Source organism: Lissotriton helveticus, chromosome 1_2 (assembly GCF_964261635.1).
Source record: "Lissotriton helveticus chromosome 1_2, aLisHel1.1, whole genome shotgun sequence".
Lineage (NCBI taxonomy): Eukaryota > Metazoa > Chordata > Amphibia > Caudata > Salamandridae > Lissotriton > Lissotriton helveticus.
Genome location: NC_136058.1, coordinates 181696559 through 181721006, shown reverse-complemented (window position 1 = coordinate 181721006; position 24448 = coordinate 181696559). Strand labels below are relative to the sequence as shown.

Here is a 24448-nt window from a genome sequence, read left to right as displayed (position 1 = left end):
ACTTGTCCAAGGCTGTCCCGGTTCCGGTCCAGTGCATACAGTACTTGGGAAGCCTCCGTCAATACGCTGTCAGCAAGCGTGTCTCCTTCGGAGGAGAGATGATTATCGCTCCTTCGGAAGGCTCAGGCTCTTATGATCCCTCCATCTACAACAGTGGGGACGGTGTCTGCTCTACTGGGGTCTATGGCCTCTTGTATCTTCCTCACGCCACACGCACGACTGCCCATGAGACCTTTGCAGGAGTGCGTGGAGGATCAGTGGGATCAGAGGAATGGATCTTGGGACGACAAGATACGACTCTCTGCATGCTCTTCAGTCTCTGAAGTGGTGGTGTTCGGCGGAGAATCTCCTTGGAGGGGTTCCCTTTCACGAGGACATTCCCGCACAGACTATCGTGATTGATGTGTCTCTCCACGGCAGGGGGGGCACATTCCGGAGACTGACAGATACAAGGAACGTGGTCCCCGATGGAGTCCACGTATCACTTCAATTTCCTGGAACTCAGAGCTGTTCACTTGGCACTGTATGCGTTTGTTACGTCCTTCCAGACCAACTCTCTGCTTGTACAGACGGACAATACGACCACGATGTCTTGCCTCAACAAGTAGGGGGGTTCGAGATTGCGCACTCTGTCGCAGGAGGCGCAGGCGATCTGGCGCTGGCTTCTAGCCAGGGGACTGACGATCACGGCTATCCATCTGCTAGGTGTGCAGATTGTTCAGGCAGACGCACTGAGCAGTCTGATTCAGGAAAGCCACGAATGGGTCATAAACGACGAAGTACTAGGTGAAGTCTTCGCAAGGTGGGGGACTCCAGACGTAGATCTGTTCTCCACCGCCGAAAACAGCGGATGCTGAGACTTTGCCTCCAGGTACTACCAGCAGGGGACGCTGGGGTATGCGTTATGGATTAACTGGTCGAACAGCGTTCTGTACGCCTTTCCGCCCATTCCCCTGATTCCGGCGGTACTCATTAAGCTGTCCCTGTGCAGGGCGCGGATGAACCTGATTGCCCTGGAATGGCCCAGGCAGTGGTGGTTCACGGACCTGCTTCACCGGTCTCTCCTTCCTCACATACGGCTGCCGTGCAGGCCGAACCTTTTCACGAAGTTCGGGGGGCAGATGTTGCACGCCAACCACTCGTCTTTGAGTTTGGCGACATGGCTGCTGCGTTAGTGCAATTTGGCCATTTGTATCTACCAGAAGTTTGTATGGACATACTGCAGGAGGTTAGGCGACCTTCCACTAGGACTTCTTATGCTTACAAGTGGGAGAGGTTTTGCATCTGGTGCAAGTTCAAGGACTATGACCTAACGACGTGTAAGGAAGATGTCATCCTTCCGTATCTTCTACACCTGGCGCAGTCTGGCCTTAATGTCCATTTCATTAAGGTTCATCTTGCTGCGCTGACTGCCTACAGGAAATGGCCTTCACAGACTTCCTTCTTTCGGATCCCTGTGATCAAAAGGTTTTTTTGGAAGGCTCGAAGAAAGTGTTCCCTCCTGTCCGGCTTCCTTCGCCTTCATGGGAATTGAACGTGGTGCTGTCCGGATTGATGAAGGAGTTTTTTTAACCTATTCATAAGGCTTCATTGCAGCACCTGTCCTGGAAGACGGCGTTCCTCGTGGCCATTACATCGGCCCGCAGGGTGAGGAAATTCAGGCGTTGTGTTGCCAAGAACCTTAGACTGTATTTCATACTGCTAAGGTTGTTATGCGTACTCGCCCTAAAGTTCTTCCAACGGTTATATCTGACTTCCATGTTAACCAGACTATAACTTTGCCTACGATTTTTTCAGAATCCTTCATCTCCAGCGGAAAGGTCCTTGCATTCCCTGGATGTTAGGAGGGTGTGGAAATTTTTATCTGGATAAAACCGTAGATATTCGTAGGTCAGACCAATTGTTTATTAATTATGGATCATTCAGGACCGGTCTTGCTACCTCTAAACAGTCCATCTCGAGGTGGATTGTGTCCTGTATACAATTGTGTTACCAAAAGGCTGATAAGACCTTAGGGGGTAAACCTAAGGCTCATTCCACCGGGGGCAAAGCTGCCACGACTGCTTTGCTCCGTAGTGTTCCAATTGCAGAAATCTGCAAGGCAGCCACTTGGAAGTCGGTCCGTACCTTGTTAAGCATTACTGTCTGGACACTGAGACCAGGGCAGATGCTTGGGTTGGGCAGGCTTCGCTGCGAAATGTGTTCGCACAGTAGTGGTGTTATTTCTCTTTTCTCCACCGCCGCTTTGGTGTGGGGATGGGCTTGCCATTCTATTCACTAGATTTTGACTATACACAGAGATCCCCTACTACAGAAGGAGTAGTTTCTGTCCTGTAACTCCAGTTCTGTAGTAGGGGTATCTCTGTTATAGTCACAAGCGCCGGCACTCCTTCCTGGTGGAGAGAGATATTCATGTAAGAAATACTACAGGTCTGGCGTGTTACGCCTTCAAAAAGAACTGAAGGTGAAGGGGACCTGCAGTGCATTCTTGGATACTGTGAGGCTTCTGGAAAGTTCTCTTAAAGGCACAGTATCCTGTTTTGAGCCACATAATGGCAGCCTATGGGGCTTGTCTGTCCACTTCTTCCTCTCTATCATTCCAGAGGGTTTTGCTGTTACAGGCAAGGTTTTCTCTGTAAGAAAACCCTGGACAGGCTGTGCTGTTTGTGGATTTTTTGGTGGAATTTCTAGTCGAAGTACTGGACAGTGTAGCCTGTGGATATAGGCTGCATTATCTGTCCTTAAATTCTCTCTTAAGTGTCTGTGCAGTTCTGCATGTTTTGACAACTTAAGAGATTATTTTTGATTGCTCCGGGGTCCGCGCACATGGATTATCACTAGATTATGACTATAACAGAGATACCCCTACTACAGAACTGGAGTTACAGGACAGAAACTACTCCTTCCACATCTACACACATCAGGAATTTAGAATTTTAAATCGGGTTAGCCACACCCCTTGAGCCCGAGGTGTATCTGAGGGACATAATAGTTTTAATTTCCCTTGTTCTGTAAAATGGCAATAGTTGCCCCTGAATTATGATTCTTGAAGGTACACAATGTCTGCATCCTGTGTGTCCAGAAATATTTGTACCACTTCTTCTTTAATCTTCTTTCCTACAGTTTTTGACTTTCTATTTTAATGAACTAGACATGATTCAGTACGACGGTCATGAACTGCGGCTTACATTCTCCTCCGCCCCCGTCGCTTGCATCTATTTCTCCTAGTATGTTTTGATTCTCCAGTGAACATCTTAGTCAAGACAGTACCCAGCCACAGAACTACCTGTAGCTATCAACTGCCTGCCTCCCAATGAGCTATGTGTCTTTTGCTCCAGCATATTAAATTGCAACTAACGTAGCATGGCATTGTGCAAATCTACACACTGTAGCGGAACAAAATAAGGGAAAGAAAAGTGGGTGGGTGAGTGTACACTGGTCTGTCTCTCAGCATTTCGTGTCCCCAATTAAATCACCAGCCTCTAGCATACATAATAGATTGGATATAGAGGTGATCCCTTGGTAGAACTTGATGGTTTATAACAGAAGTCGTATTTATGTCCATCTTCACCTCAATATAAAAATGTATTTTCATGTAATTATATTTCTATTGGTTATACAAATAACACTCACATGACCAATATTTCATAACAGCCCCCACTTCTCCCCACTAGCCACAGTCCCCTCAGTCTCCACATCCTCTAATCTTTTTGATGTCTAAGTTTTGGACTATTCATCTTTTTTCCCCTATCTTTTCTGCAACCATAATTCTTGTACTCCCAAGTCTATTGTCTCCTGTTCAGTGTCCCTTGAGATCGTTGGACCATGTTCTCTGCATTTGTTGAGTTTATTTTGTCAATGCATGTCTCTCTGTTTAGTCAGTCAGGGTCCAGATCTTGTGTGTGTTTGTTCTGAGAACCTGCTCCAATGTTTTTCTTTCTATCCGAATCCCACCAAATAGTCTTACTCACCCTTTTTCCTTTGTAGCCCATTTGGGAAGGCATGTCCAGCCAGTCATACATCTCCTTAGGGATAGGGAAGTTCCAGGCTTCACTCCAAAATGATGCACAGTTTTCATAGAAAAATAATAATACATTTCAAATCCTTATCCCCAAGAGTTCTTCTTTTCTGTGTCAAAGCTGCAGCATTGACTTTGTACCACCATGGTGGTACAGTCTGCTAACAGAAGTACCATAGTATTCATTTTCGTTTGGCCCTTTGTTGATTTGAGAATTACCAATCTTCCTAGTTAAATAGGTGGGCAATGATAGCTTATTAGTGAGTTCTCAGTTAATACTTCTGCACTATACTGCTGATGTTCTTTTGTCTCTGCCTCTACCCCATGATGCCATAATGACAGTGGTCAGGTCACCGATTTTGTCTATGATGGATTACACCAATGCCCTATACCTTGGTCTCCCGGATTATCTGATCCAGCAGCTACAGGTCATGCAGAATATGGCAGTCCGTTTACTATTTAAAATCCCGAAATGTACCTCTGTGTCATCTTATTGGGAGAAACTTCACTGGCTACCAGTTTGTCAATGTATTAAGTACAAAGCATTATTAACATTAACACACCAAGCCCTTCACAATAGCAGTCCAATGTACCTAAATGAATGCATTGACGTATACTGCCCTGGGAGGCTTTTGCGCTCTAGTTCTGCTGGCCTTATTGTGAATCCTTGCTTTCAAGAACAATGGAAAAGAAGATCCTCCTTCACTGTTAAAACAGCAAGCTGTTGGAATAAACGACCTGACTATCTGAGACTTATACCTGAGGAATTCAAAAAGGAATTGAAAACATTTTTATTTAGACTTTAGTGGTGAACAGGGCAAACCTCTGTCTAATCTTCTGTGGCAAGCCTAAAAGTGCCGGGACATTCTCACAAGTAGCTGTGTGCTATAGAAAATACCCTCATTCATTCATTCATTCATTCATTCATTCTAAGGGCACAGAAAAATCAGATGGGAAACTAATGTAAGGGCACCAGGGTGGGCGACTTATGGCTCCAGTGACCTCAATATGGTATTGTTTCTGTAGGAAAGTAGGATCTTTCTGGCATAGATAGCCCCACTTTGTGCCCAGTGTTAGTGTGTTTTGACTGTAGTTCACTGGTATCCTGCTAATGAGGACCCCAGTGGCAGTGCTCTCCTCTAAATTCTCTGGGAAGTACTTTGTACACTCCACAATTGGCATACTGAGGTACGATTATAAGTCCCTAGTATATGGTACTGAGGCACTCAGGGCATTGGTAAACCAGGGGTCTCCTATGGGCTGCAGCATGTATTATGCCACTCATAGGAGCCCATGCAAACTGTGTCTGCAGAGCTGCCATTGCAGTCTGCGTGAAATGGTGCTATCACTTTTCACTTTGGTTAGAAGGTTTCCCTTATATCCCAGTCCCTGCACATTTAACCTATAAGTCACCCCTAAGGTAGGCCCTTCAGCCTAAAAGCATGGGTGAATAATTCTTAGTGTGTTGGCACCCCTGCATGAACTGAGGTACCTCTACAAACCCCGAACATCATTCTCTGGGCTTTGTAAGTGTGGGACAGCCTTAATAAGGTACGTAGTGGACACTAGCAAGTTGAGATTAGGCCTAGTCAAGATGTCCAACTACATAATGGCTGCCCCAAACCTGGTCATGTTTGGTATCAAACATGTTGGAATCATGCAGCTACACTGATTCCAGTGTTAGTTGCATGATACCATGTACTGGGGACGCTGCTTAGAGGACCACTCAATACCTACCTGTGTAACCTTACTGGGTCTGCCTGCCAGACCGTGCTGCTGCGGGCCCTAGACAGTTTTCTGCCCCCTGCTGATGAGCTGCTAGAAGACTGTCCAAAGACTCTTCTGTTGGTGGACACTGGAACGTAGTTGTTTTTCAAGCCAGGACCTACAACAAGAATGCTCCAGTGGAAAGATTCCTGCTGCATCTTCATCCCTGTGCTTTTCAAAGTACTGCAACTGGCCTTGTATCCTCTGAGTCACCAAGGACGCAGCCTGTATCCTAGCCAGAAGTAATCTCTCTTGGAGTGAAGGAGTCACTTCCCTACATCTGCAGGCACCTCTGTGTCGACAACCGGTTTGCTGATCCTGCTGTCCCATGGCCATCTCCCGGCTCTGCATCACAGATGGTGATTTGTTGGTTCTCCAGAGGCCTGAACAGTTTTCCCTATAAATTTCGCGTCTGTAATCTTTCTCCAACGTGACTGCCGACGTCAACCTCCTCCCTTTGAAACACGTCTGTTTATCGTTACTAAGAGTTGTTGACTCTCCTCACGAAAGATCTTAAAGCTCCAAGAAGCTCCAGCACTGGAGAACTCCAAGAACAACATCCTACCTGCATCCCCTGCATCGTGGGTTTATCTCCTGTGTGCTATTGAGGTTTCCCTGAGTCTCCCTGTGCCTGCTGCCAGAGGGTCCTTGAGGGGCCTTCCTCGATTCCTGCTGGCTCTCGTGTTTGTTGAGGGCCGGCCCTGATTTACCCCTGCTCGGTTAGTCCCACAGACTTTTCTGGTCTGCAACACAGTAACTTCTCCTGCAAACCATTGTTTGCGTTTGCCAAGGCCTGTTGGTGGTCCTGATGGCCACTGACCTTCCTGCACTCGTCGACCGGTGTGGCATAACTCGTGGACTGCTCCTGTGCTCCTGCATCATTTCCTGGGCTCCACAGCTGCTACTACAACCTCACCGTGCTACCGCAAGACCCTCCGACAAGGCTTGGTATGGTGCTCCTGTTCCTCCCAGTCCCCTCCGGATGGCTTGGAATTGCTTTCAGGTTGTTCTCGTCAGGATTCCATGTCCTGGTTCCACCAGTCTGGTCTACGAGCCGTTATAGCTGCTGATCTTCCGCGAACCTCCATTGGCGTCTATGGGCGTTTCCAACTCCATTTCATCCCTATTCTCCTGGGCTCCCTGGTGTAGGTATCCTGGTTCCTGGAGTATCCACCAGTGGGGTGGCTCTCCAACCTTCCTTGATCCAAGTGGTTTCTTCAGGGCCCTTTGGGAAGGGTACTAAAACTGTAAATTTCCAACCGCGATGTACCCTGTGTTAACCTATTGACGCTTGACCCGGTGTAACCACTCTGCACCTGGGCGCCTTGGAGCCGCTGGCTATTCACCTTGGGTGGTCCCGTGTTTCCTCAGGGATCTTTGGGTACTAGTCCTGTTTTGGTACTAACCTCACATTCCACTATTTAGTATATGGTTTGTCCCCCGGTTGGGCACTGTGTGTTTTTCTATGCTACTTACCTATTTCTAAAGTATTTCGTGTGTAGTTGATATATACGGTCAGGAGATATACCAAGTTAGTGTCTAGTGTGTACTAATAAATACAAAGTATTTTTATACTCGTCTGGTGCGGTTCTTTCTTGTGTGAAAAGCTTACTGACTGACTATAGTGGTACATGCACTTGCTTTACACCCCTCCTGAATAAGCCTTACCAGCTCTCCACAACTACCCCTTGAGAGCTCTGGTTTTCTGGGACCTAAACACTATCACTAAGGGTTGCCTGGACTCAGTGCACAGTGCCTAACTATAGGTGGATAATATATACGGAGCCAGCCTCCTACAGTTTCTGCCGCCAAGTTGGAGCTAGTGTCGCCCCCTCCCTCACTGGCACAGAAAAACTATGACAGAAGACTTCTGATTTTTATTTTATTTATTTATTTTTAGAGATTTCTATAGCGCGGACCAGACCCAGGGAAGGGTATCAGAGCGCTTTACAATGAGGGCACAGTACGAATAAAACAATTAGCAAAATATAGCATGCGTAAAATCAGCATGTTTTACAAAGTTCGGAGTGTCGCAGCCGTGAAAGTATTTTCTGTGTCAGGCCTCAGTGTTGCCACTGGTGCACTGTACCTGCTCTACTGTAAATATGGTGGCCAGTCCTTTGTTTGATTACATTGGTCATCGAGTCTTCCTTAAACAATTCAATGCTTTGGCTTTCAACCTTCTTCGATAAGCTCACAAATCCAATATTTCTCATATTATTATTTTGTATTATGCCTACCATATCATTGAGTGCCATCATAGTTGCATCTGCGAGATTTATGTTTGTTCTATCCCATTCTTTCTCTGTTTTTCCTAAACCTTGTTCTAAAGGAGATTTTCTTCAATATTAATTGTGCACATTTTACGTTCAAGGAAATTCTTTATTTCATGCACTGCTAGTAGATGCTCTTTCAATGTAATGTTGTTCTTCATCAGATGCAGCACTAGCTGTGTCATCTTTGGTTTCCTGTTGCTGATCAGGAGTATTTTTGGGGGATCTATCACAAAGGAAGGCAAACTTGGCCACTCTATTCTGTTGGATTGGTTTTGTCTTTCTTTCTCTGCCTATCTTGATAACTTCTTCCAAAATGGTTGTTTGTTGTTAAAGCTCAATAAGCAGTTGCCCAACTCCCCACAGCTAACACTAGACAGTATACTTTTATGTCCTTTCGTGTGTTAGGGTTCCCTCTATGGTTTGAAAGCTTTCTGCACCTCCTAATGCTTGCACTATGCTATTGTGGTACATTGATGGATTAGATGCCTTCATAACTATTGAGGCAATTCAGTCAAACGTTTCCCGTTTATTTTATTTTTAAGCGAGTCCTGTTTCATTTTGTGCTCCTAGGCTAATGTGTCTCTATTGTGCCTATGAGTTACGCAAGTTTTATGTGCACTTTCTGTACTGTTTGATTCCTGTTACAGCCTACTGTGCCCCATGTTCCGCTATGTATCCCAGATTGGAGGGAAGGGTACTCCCATTCTCTGTCGTCGGTCTGGTCTCTGCCCTTGCGGGTCCTCATAGCCATTCTTTCCGTACCCCCAGAGGATCACCACAGCAGTGCCCCTGCCTTTCTCATTGCCTCATACCTAAGAGGTCAACCCTAGTTAGCCGTTCCGCTTATCTCCATGTGCCACAAGTCTATTTTCTCTCCTCTACCGTCAGTCCTTCTTGTGTTGGAGGCCGCTGAGTATACCTTAGCACTCCAACACACCACCTTGCCTCCACTGACAGAAGAGCATAATCTTTCCTTCTTAAGCAGGTGCTCCACTCCCTCGCCAGTGCTGTCGATCAACTCTGTTACAGGAGGCCACTGACCATTCTCCAGGTCAGTACATCTACAAAGCCCAATGAACTGGTGGCACACACTAAGCATTGTACCAAAGCTCCCTCTTAAATTTCATCTCTATTTCAGCTCCAGTTTGTGCTCGTTATAGTATTTGGGCGCATTTAGGCTTTTGGCGAGGTCAAGCCCCCATATTCATGCACTCTTGATAATTAATGCACCATGTGTCAGGTGAGAATTTATATACACCTTTCAGTGCTAGCTAGCCTAGTATTTTGCTCTACGGTGAAACAGCCTGCAACAGTAATGGCTGCATTGAAAGCAAAGAACTATGTCCTTTAACACAGAGCATACATACAGTCCTCCTGAGAGGCAATCTCTTTTCTAACAATTATTGCTTGGTTGCATGGATGCGACTAGGCATACTCTTAGGACTTGCCTTGTTGCATTGAATTCCACTGCTTGCTAACGTACGGGACCTGTTATGACAAGACACACTTGGATGTGAATATCTATTTGTGTCAACAATATGCAATTCAGGCCAGAAAGGTTGGCACTTTCTGGTTTTAAATAAGTAAGGTGACATTCATATTGTCCTCATTCACGACCTCCTCTGTAAGTTTTTGTGGTAGGTAAAAATTAAAGATGGTGGCTTGTGTTCAGATTTTGCAGGGTTTTTCGAATGAGAACTTAATGGTCTAGGTCATAACTTTTCATATACCAGCACAAATGCAAGAACAATGATTCATGTGATTTATGGTTGTTGCAAGCACTACCAACTACATTCCCTTTAGGCCCTAGCCCTCATGGTCTTGAAAATAACTTTACAGTGGTGATGGTAACTGATCTTTACATGAAGAACATGTCTGTTTCCCCATTCCTAAATGACTCGATCAACAAGGTCCATGCGTATCTACAGATTATATATCACTGTCTGCATTTCTTAGGCTGGTCTTAAAAATGTATACTTGCAGTACCTTATCTTGTTAAGTCTGCCTGCTGCATGCATATGCAGTAATTGTTTCCCACTCTGGAGTTAGTAAGAGACATCATAGGTCAATAACCTGCCTTAAAGTTGTTTTTTTCTTTAGGCTTCTGGAACTCCTAGTTTGTGCATTTTACACCGAGGATCAGGACAAGGATGAAGTCATCGTAGTGTATGCTGAAATAGTAGTATAGTCCCATCCCCAAATAGCTGTATAGTCACATCCTACTCCTAGAGCGGAGTATCAATCAATCAATCAATCAATCACAATACTTTATACGATATGAAAAAAATACCATAAAAGTACAAATAAAATACATCATAATATAAAAGCAAGACAGTTCAACAGCTAAAAATAGTAAATATTCGGTTCCTCCGCGATTAAGAACTCCTCCCCTCATCAAATTAATTCTTAGGGCCATTAAAAGACCAACATCACGGGCCACATATGTTCACCTAATGCCCCTTGTCCTGAGCCTGGCAGCTGCCCTTAGAAAATGTACAGTACAAAACAGGGTTAATGCATCTGTGGACAGTTTAAAAAATAACAAGGCCACACTTGCATGTTTAAATCTAGCTTTCTTTAAAATACTTTTTAAAAAGAAACACCTGGGTTGTGAGTAAAAAGGACATAAAACAAATCGAAGGGTATCCTGTGGAGACCGATGGTCACAGCCACATGGACCCTTCAACTCTATAGACGAAGTGTATCCTACTGGGTCAGCTAATATATGGTGCAAGAGATTAAGCCTAAAACGTGTCACTGAATATCTGTCTTGGGCATTATGAAAATAAGATAAGTAAGGCTCAATACCCACGCAAGTTTTAGTCATAAGATATTCTCTCACTGTCGGCTTAATCAGTTCCCTATCTTCCCTGAATGATATGACATGCTTGAGGAACCGGTCCTTAACCACTTCCGTGCTCATGACGAACTCAGCTCGTCATGAGCCACGACGCTCGCACGCTGATGACGAGCTGAGCTCGTCATGTAACGCTGCTTTTTTTAAAACGCAGCGCGCAGCGGGAAAACCGCTAGCGCGCATGCGGTTAACCAAGGCCTTATCCTGCATAGATATTTTTGCAGGATTATTAAAGAGATCTGCGCATCCTATACCTTCTAGAGTCTCCTTCACGTGCTTGAGCCATGGGATGTTCATCCCCCGGTCACGGGCAAGGCAATCTACTATGCTCTGCCTGCTAAGTGTGGCCTCCGTGTTTGCCCAGATTCTGGCCCAGCATACATGGGGCTTGACTCCCAGCCTATCCCTGATGTAACTAAAGCCAAGTTCTTTGTGGATAATGTAGGAAGATGTACTCTGAGGCACTTTCAGTAAGTGCTGAAGATACTTATTTTCCTCTATTTGTAAATGCTGTGTGTCAATAAATCCCCGTACCTTGCTTCCATAGAGGACTTTGGCACAACACAAAGAGCTGTATAATCTCAGAATTTGCTCCGGTGCTCAACGGCCTAGCCTTCGTGCAAAATTCATGATCGACCCAGAGCAACTAGCTAACGTACGACATTTTTCCTCTAAAAGATCTTTAAAATTTAGACGTCCATCAAATAAAATCCCCAGGTATGAGAAGGAGTGCACCTTGCCCAAGAGATGAGAGCCAATCATGTAATCATACCTTTTGCTTGTTTTTTTGCCCACTTCCATAATGTACGACTTGGATAGATTGGTTGAACAGGTCTAAGTTTTCTGTAAAGGAAACAAAGCCATCTATCAGACCCTGAAGCCCTTTAGGTGTACGGGCAAGGAGAACCGCGTCATCCGCCTATAGCAGGAAGGGTATCTCTCTTGAGCCAAACCTCGGTGTGTCGACCTTTAAAGTGCTAAGTGCCTGATCCAAACTATCTATTTTCAAAGTAAACAAAAATGGGACCAGAATACAGCCCTGTCTGACCCCGCTTAGGCATGTGAAAGGATCGGTGGTACTTCCCTCCTGGTTATATCTGACTGTGGCAGTAGTGTTCTGATGCAAAGTTTTTGAAATGTTAATAAGACCGGGGTCCACGCCAAGGCCACCCATGGTTGTCCATAGTTTCCTACGGTTAACTCGGTCAAAAGCCGTCATCTGAAAGAAACAGGTTAGTATTAGATTCCTTACCTTAGAATATCCCCAGGCGTCAGTCTGGATCCGGAAACTTTTGCGTAGCAGTACCCCTGCGCGTCGGTAGGCGTCGTCTGCAGGCGTCCCCTGCGGCTCCGCGTCGTCGGCGTCGTGCGCCGTGATGACGTCGCTGGAGTATATAGACGCCGCCTCCGCGCGCTGACGTCAGTTCTTCTTTTTTCCGCGCCAGTTAGCGCAGATCCGAAGAGCAGTACTCCGGTCTTTTGACCAAGTTTATTGTTATCTACTTAATCTTCTACGGTGCCGGTAGGATGCCCGGTTTCAAGGGTTGCGACGAGTGCGACCGCCTGATGTCGGTCACCGACCACCATCGACTCTGCCTCCGGTGTCTGGGCGCGGACCACGACGTGGAGTCCTGCCTCGACTGTCGGGCCTTGACTGGTAAAGCTAGGCGGGAGCGGTCCCGCAAGCTTCTCGAGCTCCGTGTGTCGGCCCCGCGTCGAGAGCGGTCCCGGTCCGGTCGGAGGTCGAGGGAGCGGTCGAAGGAACGATCGCGGAGCCGCCATGAGCGCTCCGGGAGTCGCCACCATTCCTCCGGTTCGTCAGGTAAGCGTAAGAAGTCGGGGCGTCGTCATCGTACCCCCGACGCCCGCGTGATGCGGCCGGGGGCTCGGGTGGCCCCGCGTGGGTTGCCGACGCCGTCTGCCCCATACCCGTCGGTCCCTGGGGAAGGCGCGTCGCGTGAGGAGATCGAGGCCTTCCTCATCGCTATGAGGGCGAGGTCTCCTCCGGCGGGGCCTACGGCGCCTGCGGGCCCGTCGGTCCCGTCTGGGGGCCCGAGCGGTTCGGGTGCTCCTGCCTCGACGCCGCCGGTGGCTCCGGCCTCGGCGCCGCTGGGCCCCTCAGGTTCGTCGCCGGCTGGTCTACCGGCCTCTCCGGCGTCGGTTCCTTTGGGCCAACCCGTGGTACCGCCTCCGCGCGGTGCAGCGACTCCGCCGTCGGTTCCGGCCGGCGTTGGGTCCCCGGCACCGACGCCACGCGGCGCCACCCCCATTCCCCCTCTGACTCCTGACGCGGAGTCGGTCCGGCGTCGTCCGACGCCGGATCCGGCGCCGATGGGGCCCATTGACCCCGAGGTCTATATCGTCGATCCAGAATACGGCGATGAGGACGAGTATGGAGAGGGTTGGGAGGGGTCTGAGGACCCTTTATCCCGTGCCTGCCAGTATGATGTGGACTGGGTAGGTGATCTGGGTGATGCCAGTGGTCTGGACGAGTCGCCCAACCCTGGGTTTGTCTCCCCGACCCCTGTGGCGTCTGAGGCAGGTGCTGCCTATTCGGTGGTCCTGATGAGGGCTGCCAAGGCCTTGAGCCTTGAGCTCCCTGTCGCGAAGGTCAAGCCGAACATTCTGACCGAAGTGTTTAAACCGCAGTCATGCCCCCAGGAGCCTCTGCTGCCGTTTAATGAGGCCCTGACGGATGTCCTTTTGGGCACCTGGTCCAGGCCCGCTTCCGGTGCACCGGTTGACCGGAACGTTGCCAGGCGTCACCGTCCGTGCTCGGACGACCCTGCCTTCCTATCCACCCATCCCTCCCCGGAGAGTCTGGTGATCCAGGCCTCCACTTCGCAGTCCGCGTTCCCGTCGGCTCCGCCCGATCGGGAATGAAAGCGGTATGGCCAATTTGGTAAAAAGGTCTTTTCCTCTTTGAGCGCTGGACTGCGGTCTTGTAATACCGCGTGCCTCTTGGGCCGCTACACCCACTCCCTGTGGGATACGGTCGAGGAGTGTTTGCCGCAATGCCCCCAGGAAGTGCGGGACAAGCTCACCCGGGCCTTCGTTGAAGGCCGGGATGCGGCGCGGTACTCGATCCGTTGTGGTCTGGACACGACCGACTCGCTGGGACGGGCTATGTCCACGACGGTGGCGATTCGTCGCCATGCTTGGCTGAGATCTGCCAACTTCTCGCCAGACGTCCAAAATACACTCATGGACATGCCATTTGATGGCAGTCGCCTGTTTGGTGACAAAGCGGACCACGCGCTGGAGCGCTTCAAGGACTCCAGGGTCACGGCCAAGTCCTTGGGTCTTTCGACCCAGCGCCAGCAGACGGGTTCGTTTCGCCCCTTTCGTGGCCAAGGGAGGGGCGGTCCCACACGTGCTGCCAGCCACGCGCCGCAGAACGCTCCCCAGCGCGGTGGCGGCTGTGGTTTCCGCCGTGGTGGCGGTAGAGGCCAGCGGCGAGGTCAGTCCACGCCTCCCCCCGCTGCTGCATCCAAGCCTTCCTAGTCCGAGCTTTCGGGCTCACGTGACGCCAGTGGGTGGCAGGGTTCGCCATCACCACTCCCGCTGGCGCGCGATAACATCGGACAGGTGGGTGCTGCAGCTCGTTCGAAGGGGCTACGCCCTCCCCTTCGAGTCCACTCCTCCAGCCATGCCACCGCAGAACCACCGTGTGTCGGGGGACCACTTGACACTTCTGCGGGAGGAAGTTACGGCCCTCTTGGCCAAGGGGGCCATCGAGCGCGTTCCTGGGCCAGAAGTAGGGTGTGGTTGCTACTCCCACTACTTTCTGGTGCCCAAGAAGGACAAAGGAGGCCTGCGTCCTATCTTGGACCTACGGAACGTCAACGGCTTCCTCCGGAAGGAGAAGTTCAAGATGTTGACTTTGGCTCAGGTCTTGGCTGCTCTAGACCCACAAGACTGGATGGTAGCGTTGGACTTGCAGGATGCGTATTTTCACATCCCCGTCCTGCCGGCCCACCGGCGTTACCTGCGGTTCACGGTAGGCCACGAGCACTTTCAGTTTATCGTGCTCCCCTTCGGCCTTACCAGCGCCCCACGGGTGTTCACGAAAGTGATGGCGGTGGTCGCAGCTCATCTGCGCCGGTTAGGGGTTTCAGTCTTCCCCTACCTCGACGACTGGTTGTTGAAGGCGGGCTCGCCCCAGACAGTCGTCCACCACCTTCAGAGGACGGCAGACCTCCTGCACGAGCTGGGGTTTTCCATCAATGTGCCGAAATCACACCTGTGTCCCTCTCAAAAGCTCCTTTTCATCGGAGCGGTTCTCGACTCGGCGCAGTTTCGGGTTTATCCCCCGGAACGGCGGGTCCGGGATATTCAGGCTCTGATTCCCATCTTTCAGCCGTTATCCCGGGTTTCGGTCAGGTTGACGCTGCGGCTTCTGGGGCTGATGGCCTCCTGCATCCTACTGGTGCATCACGCCAGGTGGCGGATGCGGGCTCTGCAGTGGGACCTGAAGTTTCAGTGGGCCCAGCATCAGGGCAACCTATCCGACCATGTCCTGATCTCGGAGGGCACTGCGAGACAGTTGCAGTGGTGGCTTACGGACCGCGATTGGGTCAGAGGCAGATCCCTCTCCCTTCCCCAACCGGAGCACGTGGTTGTGACGGACGCGTCCCTCCAGGGCTGGGGTGGCCACTTGGGAGAGGCGGAGATCAGAGGCATCTGGTCTCCGGCGGAGTCCCGGCTCCATATCAACCTGTTGGAGCTGCGGGCGATTCGCCTAGCACTGAAGGCATTCCTCCCCTTTGTCAACGGGAGTGTAGTGCAGGTGTTCACGGACAACACCACCGCCATGTGGTACTGCAACAAACAGGGCGGTGTGGGGTCGTGGACCCTTTGCCAGGAGGCTCTGCGTCTCTGGCAATGGCTGGAACGTCAGGGCGTGACTCTGACGGTTCAACACCTGGCAGGTTCTCTGAACGCCAGGGCGGACAAACTCAGCCGTCGGTGCTCGGTGGATCACGAATGGCGTCTGAACTCGGACGTGGCGAGAGGCCTCTTTCAGCAATGGGGAGAGCCTTGGTTAGATCTATTCGCCACAGAAGAGAACGCGCAATGTCATCAGTTCTGCGCGTTGGAGTTTCCAAGACGGCACTCGCTCGGCGACGCCTTTCGGCGCGAGTGGAGTTGCGGTCTGTTGTACGCCTTTCCGCCTATACCACTTCTGCCCAGAGTGCTGAAGAAGATCAGGCGCGACCGGGCCCAAGTTATCCTTGTGGCTCCGGACTGGGCTGGAAGATACTGGTATCCCGAGCTACTCAGCATGACAGTCGGTCCCTCGATCCGCCTGCCCCTTCAGGAGGACCTTCTGTCGCAGCAGCAGGGGACGGTCCTCCACCCGAACCTGTCCAGTCTCCACCTCCATGCTTGGAGATTGAGCGGCGGCAGTTGAGGCCATTTGACTTGCCTCCTGAAGTCTGTGATGTAATTCTGGCAGCCAGGCGTCCCTCCACGAAGTCGGTATACGCCTGCCGGTGGAACAGATTTGTGGCATGGTGCACAGCAAAGGCTGTGGATCCCCTTTCTGCCCCTCTGTCTGAGGTTCTCCTCTTCCTCCTTTCCCTTGCCCAGCAGGGCTCTGCTCTGGGCACTATCAAGGGCTATCTTTCTGCCCTTTCCGCCTTCTTGAGGCTACCTGATCAGCCATCCTTATTCAAGTCCCCTATTGTGTTAAGATTCTTGAAGGGCATCACGCACATGTATCCTCCAACTCCGTTCGTGATGCCTCAGTGGGACTTGAACCTGGTCTTGACTTTCCTGATGTGCGCTCCCTTTGAGCCCCTTCATTCCTGTCCTCTCCGTCTTCTCACTTTAAAGACGGCCTTCCTGGTGGCCATCACCTCTGCCAGGAGAGTGAGTGAGCTCCAGGCTCTTTCTGTTAAACCTCCTTTCTTGTCTGTTCATCCTGATAAGGTGGTCCTTCGGACTAGACCTTCTTTCCTGCCCAAGGTAGTCTCTGCTTTTCACATTGGGCAGTCCATCACCTTGCCCTCCTTCTTCCCGCCTCCGCATCCTTCAAAGGATGAAGAGCGGCTCCATCGTCTGGACCCAAAACGTGCGCTTTCGTTTTACATGGATCGCACACGCCAGTTCCGGGTGGATGACCAACTGTTTGTTGGCTACGTGGGTGAGAAGAAGGGACGGGCGGTGCAGAAACGAACCATCTCTCGGTGGGTCGTCCTGTGCATCAAAGCATGCTACTCTTTGGCTCGGAAGGAGCCTCCTGTTGGGCTGAGAGCCCATTCCACTCGGGCCACGGCGGCTACTACTGCCCTGGGCCGGGGAGTCCCTTTGCAGGACATTTGCCAGGCGGCCACGTGGGCCTCGCTGCACACCTTTGCGAGGCACTACTGCCTGGACAGTCAAGTCCGGAGGGATGGCTTCTTTGGCCGTTCGGTCCTCCAGGACTTTCTGGTGTAGGTTTGTATTGGTTCGCAGACCCACCACCGGGGTTGGTATTGCTGGGGTATCTATTCTAAGGTAAGGAATCTAATACTAACCTGTTTCTTTCAGATGAACAAGTTACTTACCTTCGGTAACGATATATCTGTAAGAAACAGTAGTTAGTATTAGATTCCTTACCGCCCCACCCATCCTCCCCGTTCTGCGAACTGATACCTAGGGTTAAGGACATCCCTTTCAGGGCCCTAGTTTCCAATGGCACCAGTGTTAGTTCTCACATGGCTCTGCGTGTTCTGGCGCGGAAAAGCTGTGTGCAAAGAACTGACGTCAGCGCGCGGAGGCGGCGTCTATATACTCCAGCGACGTCATCACGGCGCACGACGCCGACGACGCGGAGCCGCAGGGGACGCCTGCAGACGACGCCTACCGACGCGCAGGGGTACTGCTACGCAAAAGTTTCCGGATCCAGACTGACGCCTGGGGATATTCTAAGGTAAGGAATCTAATACTAACTACTGTTTCTTACAGATATATCGTTACCGAAGGTAAGTAACTTGTTCGTCAAGTTCATGAATACCAGGTACACATTTTCTTGGCTTGCAATAGTGCACTTGGCTACAAGTAAATGTAAGTTAAGACATTGATCGGTCGTTGACTTTCCTGGCCTAAAGCCATATTGGGTGTCAGTTATAATGTGCTGATCCTCAGCCCAGTCCATTAACCGGCTGAGGATAACCCGTCCTAAAACTTTTGCTGACACGTCAATTAAGGAAATGGTACGGTAACAAAGTGGGCTATCATTGTTGCCTTTTTTTAAAATAGGAACAATCGTGGCTGTGGCATGCCTATATCTACTGCTGCATTAATGACTCTGGTCAAGATTGGTGCCCAAAGATCTACTTTGCTCAAAAAAAGATCAGGTGGGATCCCATCAGGACCCGGGGCCTTATTTCGAGTCAGGCCTTCAATCCCTGCCTTGATCTCACCCAGAGAGAAAATTGTCGGGTTGATAGTCTGTTCCCCTCCCATCATCCTTCGACTGAGCTTCCGCTAAGCAGTGATTATAGAGCCCATAAAAATGCTCGTGCCATAGCTCCGGCAGGATGTTGTTAGCTACCCTGGGTTTGTTTGCCTCTTGGAAGCAAGGATCATTTATGATTTTCCAAAAGGCAGTTGTATCCTTTAGCTCTACTGCTTCCCTCAGGTCCTCCGAAGCCTGCTGTTGTAATTTGATTTACTGCTTTTACTGCCAATTGATAGTTTATCCTGCAGAGGGTTGCCCTACTCTTGTCTCTTGGGGAGAATTTTAAAGCGAATTTCAACTCTCTCAGGGCACGGGAACACTGTTGGTCAAACCACCTTGGGTCATTTGATCTAGCTGTGTGTGTTGTGGTCCTGAGCAGACCATCGATTATGTGGGCAACACCCTTGAATGCCATAACTAGATCAGCCCCCTCCACGTTTGGGTCTAAACAGTTCTCAATGAGCTGTTCACCATCTTTCACTAATGCTCTGTAGAAAGCTTTGCCATTACTCTGTGACCATCTCAGCCCCATGCCAACCCCCCTCCCCCCACTCTAGGTGGGTTCTTGCAGAGATGTAGCTCCACAAGGGACATGACTAGGGGATTATGGCCGCTGAAGATACTCAAACATATTTTAAAACATGTGACCCATTTTTTTAGTGTTTTGGAAACAAAGATAAAATCAATGAAAGAAACATATGTTCTGCCTTTGAATGTAGGGTGTTCCATTTTTCCTTCCCAACTTCAACCAGATCCATGGTGTGTGTAAGGGTATGTGTGTTCAATAACTTACATAGTGCCCTTGCCTCCTTTGTGTGTTCCATATGCGGGCCCTCTTCCAGTGTACACGATGATCAATCTCCCCATTAACTTTCAAATTTGGACACAGGTGGCAATTAAAGTCGCCAGCTAAGACCAATTGAGGCATCAACGCACCTTGCTCCTGTATGCAAGTGAGCCTACTCTCCAGCTCATTCATTCTCGCAGTACTCTGACCCGGTAAGAACGCATTATAAAAGTTATTAAAAATTAGCTTGTGTCCCTTGTTATTAAACCTGGGCCCCAACATGGGTCTGAGTTCCAACCCAAATCAGTCCATCTACCCTGTAACCCAAGAACGACTTATATAATCAGGCCTCCCCTTGCTCTCCCTGATGCTGCCTTGAACGCTGGTACAAAATAGGATTTGTAACCCTCAAGGTGGAAGGTGCAACTCTCTACTTCCCATGTTTCCTGTAAACAGATAACTTGGAATTTCCTAATGTAAACTAGCCAATCTTCATTTTTGAATTTGGCAGATAAACCTGCTATGTTCCAGGAAACTACTTTAAAATCTCTCTGATTATGTCGGTCTGGGCTGTCTGATGTAGAGTAGGATTGAGATCCATGGGGTTCAATGTGTGGATGATTATGCTACATTCCTACTCATCCAGTGTGCTGCCTTATTGATCAACATTAAGGGGGATTCTTTTCCATCACTCGTACAGACCAGGAAACCTGTTAGGACCACTGTATATGGACATGATGCGGGTGGTAAATCTAGAGACGGCAGGTCTGGGGTGCCCCGGGCGCTGTGAACTGACATTTCCCCTGAACGTTGGTTTATGGGGGCTCTTCCCCCTTTGTTAGTGGGGGCTAATTGTTGGACTTTGATGTTACCTGCGGTCCCTACCCTCGATTCTCTACGACCCATGGGGTTAATATTTGTGCTATTTGAGTTTCCTCCCAGAGGACATGGGGGTAGCAGTCTGATCGTCCCATCCTGTATGCTCGAGGGTTGTTCATTAACATTGTTTTCCCCCCTTCCCTTCTACTCTGGTGGGTGGGACTAGTGGGTTGGGGCCCTCCTGTGCCCCAAGACTGCTTGATACACACCGGCTAGCCTCAATAGTTGGTACACTGTTCTGTGTCACAAGCAGCGAAAAATGTTCTTCTATACACCTAATTTTGACTAATAAGGGCTCCAAAAGTGCAGTTGGCATAATTTCCTCCCTTTTCCAAAGCTCAGTGTCCTCCACCAGCCCAGCATTGGCATCTTCACATTTTTGGGTCATTTGGTTATCCACAGTGCCTGCTGTGTCAGTGGGCCTAATTGCTTTGGACGCTGGTCTGGGCTTTTGTTTCTGTTTTTGCTTAGAGTTAGAGGCCCACCCCCTGGTTCGCTTTACTGGAGCCGGGTCGCTATCTAGTAGCTTTGTGGAGCCGTCAAGTTTGGAGGCCCTTTTTGAGCAAGTGATAACCTCCCCACCAGAGCTTGAGGTACTTACATTACGTTCGGTCGGTGTAATCAGTGCAACAGCCCCGGCCCCCTGCCCAAACAATAAGCCAGAATTAGTGTCCCCTACAATATCCCTTGCGACAATCTGTGAGAGGCCACTGTCGGCCGACTGCATACCTATAGGTTCTTGCAACAAGAGAGATGGCAGCGGAGTCGGGACAATGGAGGTTGCTCTTTCTGCGTTGTTATTACCTCCCAGCATGGCTAAACACGAATGAGCCCCATCATTGGGGGATTTAGTCATAGCTAAACCGCCCATGGACGAGCGTTTTTGAGCCACAATAGAGTCCAGGGAAAGTCTTTTTTCCGTGAGCTGGATGTGGTGAACCAATAGTGATTCCGCTCTGATTAAAAAGGCATCTAGAGTTCCCGTGACCCCACCACCCACCAAAGAGCACATTGCCTTGCGCTTACTCATTCTGCGATCAGAATACTCTTGAACACGACATGCAAAAGACAGTACCTTTCATGTCTCTTTGTGGGATGATCTCCTTTTGCAAATCGGTATATGTGGTCCGATTTTGCATTCCAGAAATGTGCCAGTTATGAATCTCTATGCCTGCTGTTGAGATAAGGAGTCGCCAGAACTAAGAAATCTCTCGGCTTGTTTGGAAAGTTCTGCTTTCTGCCTACTAGTTGTCCACAGAGGTGGTCTATTCTAGCCACTGAAAAAGTTGTTAGAGGAGACATGTTGGCTTACCCAGTGACTGGCCGGCAGGTTTGGGAAGTTCTGCTTTCTGCCTACTGGTTGTCCACAACAGTGTTATACACTAGCCACTGGAGAAGTTGTTAAAGAGGTGAAATGTTGGCTTACCCAGTGGCTGCTGCTTTCGAACTCTTGTCATCAATTTTGGTATTGTGAAATGTTACTGAACTGTACCTTGTGTTTTTAAGAGTGTCCTTGAGCGGAGGTCTTTCCTACTTGCGTAGAGTACGGACAATCTTAACCAGTTACAGTAACAAAAGTGAAGCAAATGTTAATATTTTGCTCTTCTACTTTCAAAATTCATTCAGTTCTCTATTTTGCAGTTGCACCAATGAATAGGTCTACCAATAATTTGCCTACAGGGCAAATATAGCGAGCATGTTCTAACATAGTCGTTAAATCTAGAAGAATTCAACGAAGATACTGCCCATGAAGGTGCTAAAATAAAACACAGAGTAAATATGCCCTGTGAAAGTGCTCTGGAGGGGGCTTGAGTTCTTTCCCTATATTTAGTGTCCTGTGTAAGCACTATTGGAAGCCTTGTTTTTTTCGGATTTTTATATAGCGCAAACTTGACCCAAAGGTATCAGAGCACTTTACACTAGTTATGTTACATAAGGGCACATTAATTTTTTTTGTTGGGCGAAGAGAGATGGTGATTTTCCCAGAATCACAGGATGTTGAGCGTCGTTGCCGAGACTCGACCCTGGTGCACCAGATTTGCGGTCGACTGCCCCAGCCATTTAGGCCACATCCTTTCCCCTTTGGGTAGACTGCCAATTTTTTTTCCATAGGACACACAGATGGCTGAGTGTGTCTGGTTCTCTTTAGCAGTTTGCCAGGTCTTCGAAGGGCGTGTGGCTATAAATAGAAAACAAATAGAAATAGCAACATTTCAATGTGTCAAAACTGAAAGACTGTCACTGGGCAGCACCTGTTAAACTCTTCCACCCAGTGTTTCATTGATTATTTTGTTTGTTTACAAAAATATGCAATAATCTTGAGATTTTAAATTGGGACATACAAGGAGTGGTCATTTGACTAAAACCACTGAAGTGCTGTGTGCCATCTTTTCCTAAAGCGAAGGTCTATGATGGTTGGTACACTTATGAATGTTAATATTGGCTAGGCTAATGACTGGGTACTGATATACCTCTTCCTGTCATTTTGTGTTTTGTAACTATGCATATACTCTGTCTTAGTTTGTCACAATTTCAACAGCACCAATTAAATGAGTCTGGCATCAGTTGCTATTCATGGTGCTAAAATAAATCTCACTGACCTGAGAACATATAGGTAAAATTGAAGACTTAGCAATCAGTTCACAAGACTTTCTGATTTCTTTTATTGTGCCCAGTTTCTACTCTATTTTATCACTTCTGGTGTTGCTCTTCTCTAGGTTTTCACAGACCTGCAACAGTAATTGTATTTTGTTTTAGTTTTTTCCTAACATCTATTGTATGTATGTTTGTGTTCATAATGATGTGCTTTAGAAATAGGTTTAAAGTACATCTGCACAATTTACATGTTGAATTTGTTTCCTCAGTTCTCCTAATGACAAGAAAGCCTTCTGTTCAGTTGAAGGAGAATGGAATGGTGTCATGGACTTAAAATATGCAACTGGGGTAAACAATTTCTTTCTTTATAGCCCTAAATTATATTATCATTGGGTGAAAGTTTGCATTTTAAAATTACACTTACTTGTCAGGTAGTGTTCTGGAGCTCTTAGAGTGTCTCTTTACATTTTATGTTAAATCACCATATCTATACGTATTTAAGGGAGTGTATCCATGCTTTATTCATCCTGTTTTTAATCTGTGATATACCTTCTCTCTAAGAAACAAATTGTGACTGATTTATAATTGTAGAGCTTAATTTAATCTGTTTAAATTGCTCTTACTATTGTTATGTAACTATGTACAATGTGGGTCTGTACTTTGTGGATCATGTTTCATAATTCCAAATAACGATGTTCAACACCATGAATATCATGATCTGTTTGCTTTTACTTAGGAGAGTGCAGTATTTATAGATACCAAGAAAATGCCTATGGTGAAGAAGAAAGTTAGAAAATTGGAAGATCAGGAAGAGTATGAATCTAGAAGGTAAGAAAAACATAAGTAAAATTCATTATCAAGTGTTTTTCAAAAACTCAATATTTGTATAATTAGGTACACAACACCTATATTTTGCCTTTTATTCTTTTTAAGTCTGAAGTGTTACGATCTAGCACACGAATGATAGAATCAATTATGAATTGATGTTACATTTTAGTCCCTTTATCTACCAGCTTTGTCACTTCATCCATTTTTCCCTTTACACTGTCAACTGTAGGCCACTATAGCAATCAAATTATTTTCTCATAATTAACCACAATAGGCTAACGGGCCCATGCATCCACCTTTTTTGCTAGCGCAAACGGTGCAATTCGCAAAAATCGCCCGTTTGCGCCCGCAAAAAGGGCATTTGTGATGCATCCAGGTTCAAGGCACTCGCAATTTGAGAATTAGCAAGTAATTGCGATTTCTCCAATTGCGATTGCTTTTAAGGAATCGCAATTTGCGATTCCTTAAATGCAGTGCAAGAATCACTTTAAAATAGTGAATTCGCTATTAGGGGCGCACATTACCATGAAGTTGAACTTGATGGTAATTTGCAAAAACTTTGAAAAATGCACTAAAGTGCATTTATCAAAGTTGTAGGTTACACACACACATACACTTGGGTCATGTTTGTGCGCAACATGTGTGCACAGAGCAATTTCAAGGGTGCAACAGGGTGTCCTTTGGACACCCTTGCACCCTTTAAATTGCATGCGCAATTTGCGAGTATCTATTATTACTCGCAAATTGTGCATGCAATCTCCCATTCATTCCATTAGAAATAAATGAGAAGGCCTTCCTTAATTGCGACTCGCAATTTGCAAGTCACAGTTAAGGAATGTTTAGGAATCCCTATTTTAATAGCGATTCCTACATGCATAGGTCCTTAATTGCGATTCCTTAATAATCGCATTTAAGGACTTGCAAAAGCTTTTCTTGATGCATGTGCCTGTAAGGGTGACATAAAATCCTATGAAATGTTCGTGTGGGGAGTGCC

The 24448-nt window shown here is 48.0% G+C and overlaps 1 protein-coding gene across 11 annotated transcripts in view; it reads left to right on the top strand.

Annotated features, from left to right (window-relative positions):
* OSBPL9 (oxysterol binding protein like 9) overlaps positions 1–24448 on the top strand; it is a 1511872-nt gene that overhangs the window by 1320669 nt on the left and 166755 nt on the right. For all 11 annotated transcript variants that reach the window (XM_078670721.1, XM_078670755.1, XM_078670745.1 and 8 more), the window contains 2 exons: positions 22896–22974; positions 23363–23454. In XM_078670721.1, coding sequence (XP_078526847.1) covers positions 22896–22974; positions 23363–23454 — 171 coding nt within the window. The remainder of the gene's footprint in view (positions 1–22895; positions 22975–23362; positions 23455–24448) is intronic.